Source organism: Schistocerca americana, chromosome 4 (assembly GCF_021461395.2).
Source record: "Schistocerca americana isolate TAMUIC-IGC-003095 chromosome 4, iqSchAmer2.1, whole genome shotgun sequence".
NCBI lineage: Eukaryota > Metazoa > Arthropoda > Insecta > Orthoptera > Acrididae > Schistocerca > Schistocerca americana.
The window spans coordinates 190,969,915-190,982,522 of NC_060122.1; the positions used below are offsets into that span (position 1 = coordinate 190,969,915).

Consider the following 12,608-nt stretch of genomic DNA (forward strand, 5'->3'; position numbering starts at 1 on the left):
TGCGACATTTTTCCGTCAGTACTATGCACTGCAGTGGAATGGATTCAAAATGGCCCCTTAGTCATTTCACAACGACTCATCAAATAAATTTGATATGTGTTGTTTAAACTTTTCTTTGATACATCAATAATGTCAATTTTGGTTTTCAGACTAAAGACAACACTACAGCTGTTTTTTAACACCTGTAGAATTTCCTTCGATGTGGGATTTATACATGCCAATGTGATTAAACTTAGAGTCGGTATTCAAAGATTTTGTTTTATAGGGCCATTTTTAAGATAATCTATCTTAAAATTCTTGAACTTCCTTACAGATAGGAGAAAATAACTGATTTTAAAATAATATTGCAGTCATAACGATAACAATTTACTCAATAAAACTACAGTGACTAACGTATGAGAACCTCCAATTTATAAGTTATGGAAGATTTGTGTTCATTTCGATGCAAAAATTGTCATTATTATTCCCAAAATAGTTTCAGGGATAACTCGCTATCGTCAGTGATTCATTTTTACTCTAAGATACATTAACTGTAGAGTCCTACACGCTGATTTCCAATTATTTTTATGGGTTTATGTTTATGTTCTGTATGTGGAAGTATAGTGAGCTAGGAACACATGTTGTTTCCTGGTGAACATTTCAGTCTGGTGACCAGCTGGAGAATCACATGAAGCACTGGAGACCACTATAAGCAGTTTCCAGTATTTTCTATTGTTTGTTATGTTGTGAGAAATAAGGTGGGTTCTGTGTGGATTTTGTAAAATAGCTCAGCGATGTACAAAGTATTATAGCTAACACTATTAATTCTTCAGAGTTTTATGGTGAGTGAAATTCTGCGTATTTTTAAAAACTATCACAATATGTATTACATTTTAATCTGTAGTTCGTCAGTCGTGCACTATCATGTCTCTTGGAACGAAAGACCTCTTTACATTGAAACACGTGGTATGCTGATGAAATCTTGTCAGGTTTCCATGTGGGTAGCTGCGTCCAAAATCCGCGACGTTTCGATGTCATTCTCATCATCTTCTAGCAAATGACACTCATCGAAACTTCGCGGATTTTCGAAGCAGCTATACAGGTGGAAGCCCGAGAACATTTCATCAGCAGTATACATCGGGAAAGCCTACATTCCCATATGAAACACGTGGTATGTTTTAACAATTTTCCCTGTATCTAAAATGGAAATTTGTAGAAGTTGACAACAGCGTCTGTTCCGAACGAATTCCTGTCCCGTGCCAAGCTTTACATCCCAGAGAAGCACTTGCATTCTACGTCCTCAGTTATTTTCTGGATATATTCCAATCTGTATATTCCTATACAGTTTTTGCCCTCTTAAGCTCCCTCTGCTGCCATGGAAGTTATTCCCTGCTGTCTTAACAGACGTCATCCGTCCCTTCTCTTTGTCAGTGTTATCCATATATTCCTTTCCTCCCCCATTCTGCGGAGAACCTCCCCACTCCTAACCTTATCACTTCACCTATGGTATGTATCAGATTAATAACGCAACACATAAACTATTGAATTTGGGTAGCATATTTTTCCTAGGTACATGACAATGCTGTACCCTGCAACAGCATTTTACATTTGGAACAACCGATTACCCGAGTAATTTTTGTAGTGTCAGAAATAGATTGCTGCACAACTAAAGCAAATGCTATGATTGCAAAATGGAATCAGGAGTGGCTGGAGGCGAGAGTCTGAAAAGTGTTTCCATTACTCTGCTCTTACTCTGACGTCTCCTGCGTATTACAAATGTGATCGTGTGTGTGCTCTCCTCAAAGAGCATCTGGTCTGAAAGATTAGCGTCTGTTATTAGCTGTATTAAATTTTTAAATATACTGACGCGATTGGATAATTTTGCGAATCGTAAGAATAAATAACGTGTTTTAGCTCACACCGGAAGTTGATATGCACGAACACAGTCATTAATGCAAAATACAGGCAGACATTCACAGTGCATAGAATCTTAAAGTCGGCACTGAAGACAAGAGAAACCTAAAAGAAAAATGATATCCGTATACTCAGATATATCGCAGAAACCAGTTCCTATGACCGTTTAGTGGATCGTATGTAAACTAAAGGGGGTATAGTCGTTATAAAAATTGATCATGAACATCAGGTATCAGTAAGGCTCTGCAATATAGTGAGGCATTCGTTCCGAGAAACCTGCAAGTTCCTTTCAGTATTGAGATAGCTTTTCGTACTGCGGATATTTGCATAGAGGAAAAGTGTCGGTCTAAATTTAGTATCTTTGCGCAAGTATCGTACGCCATCCTATCGCTCACATAATTATAGCCACTCCTTCCTCAAGAACAACAAGTCTTAACAGTTATAATTACAGGGCACCATGACAGCTCGTTAGCACGCACGATAAGAAAACGGGTAATACCCTTGCTGTGAAGATGGTCATCCAGCAGCGAGTATGGCAGTATATATGGGCAGGTCGACGCGCCTTGCTGTAGGCAGGTCCACACAAGAGGTGTTCCAAACCAACCAGTGTTAAGGTACGTCCTTCTTCACAGTCTGTCCATTTGACTTGCGTTGCTACTCTCTGAAAAATAGTGAGAGATTAGCTTTGTTTTGATGAAGAAACTAGTGTTTCAGTCCCTTCTCTGATAGAAGTAAGTTATTGTTATAGGGAACGGAGTGATTTCTGCTGTACTGTAACTGTTTATCCAGCCATCGTACGTTGCACGGCGAAGGATAGCTTGTACCGCTGATAGCCGTTTTCCTTTCCTGTTCCACAATCAAACAGAGCTATGGGAAAACGAGCCCTAATATGTCTTATCTGCGCTGTCCTTATACGAAAAGTTCGTCGGCGGTGGTAGAATCACTGTGCAATCAGCTTCAAATTCCGGTTCTTTAGATTTTCTCGGTAGTGTTACGCGAAACGATAGTCATCTTTCCTCCAGGGAACCTCATATGAGTTCCTGAAACATTTTTGTAGCACTCACCCGATGATTGGATCTACCGGTAACAAATCTAGCAGCATGCAACTGATTGTTTTGATGTATTTCTCTAGTCCGACCTGGTGAGAATCTCAAACACTCGTACAGCACTCAAGAAGGGATTGCACTAGTGTTCTCGTTCCGGACTCCTCTGGAGAAGTCCATTAGTTAGGTAAAGTTTTTTTCATCAACCTGGACTCCCCCAGTTCCCTTGCTGAGATCTAGCGAGAGGTGGTGGGACGTGCCGTCCCCATGATATGACGTTTGCCCCAAAAGTTGTGTAAAAATCCTGGAAATGAGATTTTTAAAATTAGTTTTAAACATTGATTAGAACAGTTCCAAAAGTTTCTGGTGTGCAGCCGCTGCACACCCGAAACTTAATGGAACATTGACTAGAACACTTTAATAAAAACATGTATTATTTAGAAAGCACATAAACATTGCTTATAATGCGTGATTAAAAGCACTTTATCTTAAGTATACCAGTCCTAACTAGTATTCGGATGGAGAAACAGAGAGAAATATTCTTACAAATAGGCTTCACTAAAACAGGATCAACTATTTTTATGCATTCCTGAAATATTGACATTTTTTATAATATTGCGCAACACATCAGCTCTTATTAATCCTTTAGCTACTTTGCAGATGAGAAATAACATTGTTTTTACCTTGTTTTAATCTGTATGATCCTATAGCTATTCCATATCTTGATTTGAACGATCTCTATGAAAACTCTGCCAGCCGGTGTAGCCGAAAGGTTCTAGGCGCTTCAGTCTGGAACAGCGCGACCGCTACGGTCGCAGGTTCGAATCCTGCCTCGGGCATGGATGTATGTGCTGTCGTTAGGTTAGTTAGGTTTAAGTAGTTCTAAGTTCTAGATGACTGATGACCGCCGATGTTAAGTCCCATAGTGCTCAGAGCCATTTGAACCATTTTATGAAAATTCTTCTCGGTGACATTCAGCTTTGCTTTCTCCCACAAACGACCAACTTGCTAGCACGTGTGTTTCATCTCGTAGGTATGCTCTTTAACAAACGCACTGTAAAAGTAGTGATACAAACGTAGGGTGCGAAAATTGACTATTGACCCTAAATAACAAAAAGTGTGAGGTCATCCAAAAGTGTGCTAAAAAGAATCCGTTAAACTTCCGTTACACGATAAATCAGTAAAATATAAAGGTCGTAAATTGAACTAAATACCTATGAATTACAGTTATGAACAACTTAAATTGGAAGGGACACATAGAAATTGTTGTTGGGAAGGCTAACCAGACTGCATTTTATTGACAGGACGCTTAGAAAATGTAACAGATGTACTAAAGAGACTGCCTACACTATGCTTATCCGTCCTGCTGCGCGATGTGGTATCCTTACTACATAGGATTGACGGAGTACATCGAAAAAGTTCACTTTTTGTATTATCGCGAAATGGGGAAGAGAGTGTCACTGAAATGATTCAGGATTTGGGATTGACATAATTAAAACAAAGGTACTTTTCGTTGCGGAGGTATCTTCTCACGAAATTCCAAACGTTCTCCTCTGAACGAGAAAATATTTTGCTAACGTAGACCTACACGGGGAGAAACGACCACCATGATAAACTAAGTGAAATCAGAGCTCGCACGGAAAAATTAAGGCGTTCGTTCTGTCCGAGCGCTATACGAGATTGGAACAATAGAGAATTGTGAAGGTGGTTCGATGAACCCTCTGCCAGGCATTGAAGTGTGATTTGCAGAGTATTCATGAAGACGTAGATGTAGAAATTCGTGTTGAACAGAATAAAATCGGCTTTTTATGAGTTCCAGAATATCACGGCAATCTCACTGACACGCATTCATCTCTAGTGCCGCGGCGCCCGAATGAAATCCGCTACTTGTACAGCATTTGTTTCAAAATGGGAAAAGCCGGGCATGCACAAGTGTAAACCATTCAATTCGTTTCAAAGAGGCCAAAAAAACTGGTGGTCAGTGTAATATTGTCTAGCTTAGGGTTTAATTTGTAAAACAAAATCTGATCCACTATATCTAGATAAGTTCTATGGATTAAAACGTTCTGAGATTTTCATTACACCTCACCCCCATACATTCAAACGAAATTTGGTGGGATTTTGCTGGACCCCTTCCCACCCTTCGACCCAAATTAATAGACGTGCCCTTTTCAGATGAACCACACTTTCCTAAAATTCTATAGATGAACCGAAATCGACCATTCGTCTTACCTGCTATTGTCCATTTCATATCGCTTTACAACGTTGCAACCAGTTATTTAATCGATGTGCGTGCGCCAGCCGTTGTGGCCGAGCGGCTCTAGGCGCTTCAGTCCGAAACCGCGCTGCTTCTACGGTCGCAGGTTCGAATCCTGCCTCGAGCATGGATGCGTGTCATGACATAAGGTCAGTTAGGTTTAAATAGTTCTAAGTCTAGGTGACTGATGACCTCAGATGTTAAGTCCCATAGCGCTCAGAGCAATTTGAACCATTTGATGTGCGTGCGTCAAGCAGTACTGATAGATTTCTAATGCTGTATTCGAACACTACGTGATTATTTTGCCTACTTACCTACATTAACTTTTTTTGCCTAAGTTACGAGCAAGCTGTCTGTCATCTCACCAACTGGAGTTTTGTCTAAGTCATCTTGTATCCTCAGTCAACGACGTTACCCTTCCGCATACCACCGCATCATCAGTAAACAGCTGCAGAGTACTGTTCACTCTGTTCATCAGATTGTTTATGTACACTGAAATTAATAGCGGTCCTATCACACTTCCCTGGTGCAGACCTGACAATACTCTCGTTTCTGAAGAACACTCGCGGTCAAAGGAAACGTACTAGGCTTTGTTACTTAATGCGTTTTCAAGCCTCTCACATGTCTGGGAACCTCTTCTGTATGCTCACATCTTTGTTAATAGGCGGGGATACCGCGTCAAATGCTTTCCGGAAATCTAGGAATATGAAACCTGCCTACTGCCCTGTATCCATTATTCGCAGGAGATCATGTGAGGAAAGGGGCAAGTTGAGTTTCGCACGATCGATTCTTTCTAAATCTGTGTTAAATTGAGAACAGGAGCTTTTCTGTCTCAAGGAAAAATTATCACGTTTCGAACTGAGAATCTGTTCAAATATTCTACTGCAAACCACTTTTAAGGATGTTGGTCTGTAATTTTGCTCGTCCGTTCTTTTACACCTTCATGCACAAGGGTCAAATAGGGTTGGAACTTTACGCTGGGCGAGAAAATTGCAATAAGTGCAATCTCACTGAGGGGCCGCTGCCGTGGAGCACTCTCTGCAAGACCGATTTCGGATCCCATCCGCATCTACATTTATACTTTGCAAGCCACCTCCCTTTTCTGTTCCAGTCGCGTATGGATCGCGGAAAGAACGACTGCCGGAAAGCATCCGTGCGCGCTCTAATCCCTCTAATTTTACATTCGTGTTGTCCTCGTTAGGTATAAGTAGGGAGAAAGCAATATATTCGATACCTGATCCAGAAACGCACCCTCTCGAAACCTGGCGAGCAAGCTACACCGCGATGCAGAGCGCGTCTCTTGCAGAGTCTGCCACTTGATTTAGCTAAACATCTCTGTAACGGTATCACGCTCACCAAATTACCCTGTGACGAAACGCACCGCTCTTCTTTGGATCTTCTCTATCTCCACTGTCAACTCGACCTGCTACGGATCCCACACTGATGAGCAATACTCAAGTATAGGTCGAACGAGTGTTCTATAAGCGACCTCCTTTGTTGATGGACTAAATTTTCTAAGGACCCTCCCAATGAATCTCAACCTGGCTACCACGTTACCAACAATTAATTTTATATGATCATTCCACTTCAAATCGTTCCGTAAGCATACTCCCAGATATTTTACGGAAGTAACTGCTACCAGTGTTTGTTCCGCTGTCATATAATCATACAAGAAAGGATCCTCCTTTCTATGTATTCGCAATACATCACATTTGTCTATGTTAAGGGTCAGTTGCCACTCCCTGCACCAAGTGCCTATCCGCTGCAGATCTTCCTGCATTTCGCTGAAATTTTCTAATGCTGCAACTTCTCTGTATACTACAGCTTCATCCGCGAAAAGCCGCATGGAACTTCTGGTCCTCGCGACTCATTATTTTCAACTCTGTGACTTGCTTTCTAAGCCAGGTACGCCTATTACTATTTACTCACTATGGATGTCTTTACGACGAGCAGACGATTGTGCTTTTGTACGATCCTTCTGTGTTAATGACATTTTTCTTTAAACTGCAGCGCTCCTTTTGTGGTTTTCTGTTGCCACACGCGACTGGTTAACGATTGAGTGGACGGAAGCTTCGCGCCGCTTAGCGATTTTACATAGAACAAGAATTTTCTCGGATTCTCGGAAAGACCTTTTGCTAAGTTTCACATGCGCTCCAATATCTACTAAATTTTACCTGTCGTCATTTGTGCGTTCTTTTTTGAAACGGGAGTGCAGCAGTCTTTGCTTCATCATCATTTTTTGAATTTTGTTATTAAACCACAATGAATAAAACTATCCTGTAGCTATACCGACACTGTCGATAAGAATGCAGTGTGTAAAATATTTCCACTGCGCGAGAGCTGCCGAACTGGCTGATCTTACAATTTTCGCGAAACGCTTTCAATAGCATTTCAGGAGACTACCTGTCTGAACAACCTGAAATTAATCCATAGACATCTCAGTCTATACTCAGTAGGTTAAATTTGCCTCCAAGTAATATTGTGTCATCTTGGTATTTCTGCGTTACTAAGTGTAAACTTACTTTAACTGATTCTTAAACTATCTAATAACTGAGTTTAGCAAGACATGTTGCACGCATCCAGATGAATTCTCAGTCAGGCTCAATTTTTGTCGACTGAAATGCATACTCCGCCTCCTGTCTATTTCATATACTTTGTATGCCTCCATAAATATCTCTACAGCTTTTTACTTTACTGCTTTCTGCTAGAGAAATGGGTTATCAGCAAGGAGTATAGGTTAATCTGTTTCACAAAAATGTTGATTGAACAAATATTTACTAAAATGTCGCCTCCTAAATTATACATGTACGTTTTCTCATCACGTTGATATTGAAATAAGTTAAGACATTGTGTCAAAATTTATTTCTTTGGATTGTAAATTTTATTTTCTAGCTCCTTACGTCTCAGAAGAGTAAAAAGTACCAATTACTAATATCAAACTTTGGTTTTAAGAATAATACAGTAATATTTTGAAAGTTACCCGCTTCCAATCGGGAAAGCTGGGAAACTTCTTTTCCCTTGTCAAATATCATCGTATTTATTAAATTTCACCAAAATACATAATGAAACGTGGACACATGTAAGTTAGAAGTCAGCAAGTTTTTGAGACTTTGGACTCTGTTCTAGACCCCTTTCCGAATCTGTCTCCAGAGCTAGTTTACCAATAAGTTTTCATTACACTGTCTCTGGTAGCGATGTTCAAATTTATGTATACCTTTACAAGGGTTCACTTTGCGCTTCCGACAACGACGCCACGTTCTCTACATAACTCCATTATTCATATTACCATAGTCTTCATATAATTATTCATCATCTTTTATTATCATCTGAAAAAAAAATCCCCTTCATTATACATATTACCTTTTACTTCATACAACTATTCATAGTATAGAGTTTCTTACTTCTAGCGTATTTCATCACTAAAAATAACATGTGTAGTTCTGTCTGAGAACTTGCTTCAATCGCGTCGTATTCTGAAAGAAAAATAATTGGTTAAGACTGCTATTATACAGTGTGTATACAATGTTCTTGTTGGTGCTTGTTAATTCTGATCCATTTACTCTTCATGACGAGGTATTGCATTTTCTTTCGTTCATTCCAATGGTGAAATTTCCATTTCTTAGTAAACCACTGCGGTTTGTTTAATTTATTTCTTTTACACGATATTGCTTTCTGAAAACGATGAATAAGGATTAATATCTTGCGTTTAAATCATATACCCATTAAATGAAAACTTGTTTCTAGTGACATGACTAAGCATACAGCATAGCATGACAGAAAACGTATTAGGTCAAAGGCATAGACAATTTTTAAGTGCAAAAAATTTACACAAAATATCATAATGTAGTACCTAAAAAATATAGAATAGTCAAAATATTGAGGTATCATAAGACAGAAATATCAAAGTGAACTGGTGTTTGTTACATTTTAAAGATTTCATAGTGCATACAGAGAAAAATTCCACTTTCCATAGGAAAACAATCATACATATAAAAAAATTGAAAATGTGCACGGTCTGATATGTAACGACAAGAAAAGTGACCTGCTAACCTTACCTTGCCGGGCACTTGCCAAGAAAAAACATAATCTTCATCAGTAAGTAGTCACACAGATATAATTGCTTAAGTGGTCATATAAATATCAGGAAATGGCATTACAGTGTGATAAATCTTAAAGTATGTTCATTCAATAAAGGGTTTAATATTGGAGACATGGTGATTGCCTTTGCTTTTTCTGGTTGTCAGAGTTTCGACATGTACTACATTGGGGTGAGGAATGCTGCGAATTCTTTATGGACCTGCGTATAGAAGCTCAAATTTACTGCATCTACTCTTTCCTCTGTTGGATAAATGATGTGTGAGTACTAATATCTTCTGTCGAATGTGAAAGTCACGGCGTGTACAAACCTGCATGTGCTGTCTTTTCCGGCGCACTGCGGCACGTTTGTGTTGAGGGCAATGTCGATTATTTCATGGTGGCGTAGTCGACGAGATGTAGGAAAAGATGCTAATTCTTTAATTCTGTTAGGTGGTTCAACATTTTTCAATATAACAGTCGGAGATAGCTTATTAGATTCATTTGGTATGGAGTTAATTACATCCTGGAATGAGAGAATGTGTGTATCCCAGTAAATATGTCTTTTATGGCAGTATATTCTAAATACTTTACCAATTTCTTTCATCAGTCGTTCAGAAGCGTTCGAAAAAGCGTGATACCTGGATATATAGATCGGAGAAATGTTTTTTGCTCGTAACATACGTGTCCATATTACAGATCGAAATTGTGGTCCATTGTCGGAAATTACTTTCAATACATGCCCTACATGAAATAGAAATTGTTTTAGAAATGCAGTCGAAATAGATTTAGCAGGAGCTTTGCGTAACGGAGTGAAGGTAACAAATTTCGAAGTGAGTTCAACAGCGACAAAGATGTAACAAAAACCTCTATTAGATCTGGGAATCGGACTAAAAATGTCTACAGCGGCCATATGTCTCAGTTTAACGTGTACAATGGTATGTAACGGAGGAATATGTGAAGTCGTGTCTGATTTAGCTTTCTGGCAGATTTTACATGACGCTAAAACTCGTCGAATACGTTTCTCCATGTTCGCAAAATAACAGTTCTGTCTCAGTATAAGAATACATGTTCTGGCTTCGTAATGTGCGTAACTTAAATGAGTATACCTAATTAATTTGTTAACAAGTTCGTCAGGAATGCATAATAACCAATTGTTGCTGTCAGGATGAGAGCGGCAAAACAGAATGTTCTTGCGTGCAGTATAATGGTTTCTAATGGTAACGTTATTCCTAACTAGCCAAAGGTGTTTAATTTCTTTCCACACGTTGTCTTTGTTTTGTTCTTGTACTATGTCTCCTAATGACGACGAAATGAAAATTTCAAATGCAACTTGTTGAATATACATGACGCTAGAATTTGCTTGGCTGAAGTTGGATGCGATGTTTTGCTGATTGTTGCTGAGAGAGCCGGATAGTGCGTCTGCTACAATTTTTGTATACCGGGAATGTGAATAATTGTAAAATTAAATTCCTGTAAATAAAGTTTCCATCTGCTTAACCTGTCGTGTGTAAATTTAGCGGAAAGTAAAAACTGTATAGGTCTATGATCTGTGTAAACGGTGGTATGTCTTCCATGAAGAAAATGCCTAAATCTGGTAAATGCCCATACAACAAATAATGTTTCAAGTTTTGTAACAGAATAATTGCGTTCAGCAGGTGACAGAATTCGTCTTGCAAAAGCGATGTTTTTGATTACCATAGTACTGTCTTCAATTTCCTGGAAAATACGCCTAAAGGGGTGTTAGAACTGTCGGTGGCAATGGAAAAATTTCTGGTTCGATCTAGGTGTGATAAAAGTGGTGCATTTAACAAGGCATATTTCAGATTAACAAACTCAGACTGTGCTTCGCTATCCCAGGACCAAACAGCGTTTTTACCCGTCAGTTGGCATAATCTAGGGGTGTCTAAAGCAGAGGAATGAATAAATTTACGGAAAAAGTTAATTAAACCCAGAAAGCTGCGTAGTTGTTTCTTCGTTGTTGGAACAGTAATGTCACATAAAGCTTGAAGTTTTCCCGGGTCAGGAGCAATGCCTTCTGCTGATATTACATGTCCAAGAAATTTTATAGAAGTTTTGTCAAAGTGTGATTTGCTAAGATTAACTGTGAGTCCTTGTGCACGAAAAGTTTGCAACAGTTGTTCCATAATCAAATTGTTTTCAGACCAATTAGCTTCTGCGATAAGGATGGCGTCTACATATGTTGTGATTCTGTCTTTAAGTTCTATCGGAAGTATAGTATTCAAACCGCGAATAAATGCTGCTGAAGAAATTGTTAAACCGAACGCTAATTTGCAAAACTGATAACTGTAACCAAAATAGAGAAATGCTGTGTACTTTCTACAGTTCGGATGGAGCTGAATTTGCCAAAATCCCGATTTCAAATCTAATGTGGAATAAATAGCAGTACCATGAAATTTCTGTAAAAGTTCTTCTAGTGTTTGTGGGCAGTCTGTTTCATTAATAATAATTTCGTTGACATGACGCGAATCAAGTACGAGGCTAAATGATCCATTATTTTTCTTAACAATATGGAGCGGGTTTATGTACGGACTTACTGCCGGTTAAATAATACCTTGTTCAAGCATAGCTTGCAATTCTTTCTTAACTTGTTCTCTGTGTATATATGGAATGGGATAATGTTTGGCTTTAAATGTATCGTGCTGTTTAACTTGAAATTCATACATAAAACCGGACATAGTACCAGGGATGTAGTCAAAAACTGGAGCTTGCTGTAAAAGAATTTTGCGTAGTTGCGTACGTTCGTCGTCTGTATTTGCACTGTTTTGTTTTACTTTATCGGAAATCATTTGCATAACGTCTTCAAGAAGGGTCGTCGAGCAGATGCGCAAAACTGTAGACTTATATCTCTGACGTCGAACTGTTGTAGAATCTTAGAACATGTTTTTTGCTCGAGTATCATGACGTTTTTGGAAACCCAGAATCTACTATGTAGGAATCAATATTGATTCCGGAAACAGCGATCGTGTGAGACCCAGCTCGCTTTATTTGTTCATGAGACCCAGAAAATATTAGATACAGGCTCCCAGGTAGATGCTATTTTTCTTGACTTCCGGAAGGCGTTCGATACGGTTCCGCACTGTCGCACTGATAAACAAAGTAAGAGCCTACGGAATATCAGACCAGCTGTGTATCTGGATTGAAGAGTTTTTAGCAAACAGAACACAGCATGTTGTTATCAATGGAGAGACGTCTACAGACGTTAAAGTAACCTCTGGCGTGCCACAGGGGAGTGTTATGGGACCATTGCTTTTCACAATATATATAAATGACCTAGTAGATAGTGTCGGAAGTTCCATGCGACTTTTCGTGGATAATGC

The 12,608-nt window shown here is 39.1% G+C and overlaps 1 protein-coding gene across 2 annotated transcripts in view; it reads left to right on the forward strand.

Annotated features, from left to right (window-relative positions):
• Window positions 1-2,395: 2,395 nt before the first annotated feature.
• The window catches only part of LOC124612606 (glucose dehydrogenase [FAD, quinone]-like), a 61,754-nt gene continuing 51,541 nt past the window's right edge, over window positions 2,396-12,608 (forward strand). The window contains exon 1 of one of the 2 annotated variants that reach the window (XM_047140899.1): window positions 2,396-2,507. Coding sequence is in view for 1 of the 2 variants with exons in the window: in XM_047140898.1 (XP_046996854.1) it covers window positions 9,543-9,549 (7 nt within the window). In the remaining variant the exon portion in view is untranslated. Of the gene's footprint in view, window positions 2,508-9,527; window positions 9,550-12,608 lie in introns of those variants that run through there. The other variant, XM_047140898.1, reaches the window with a different exon arrangement.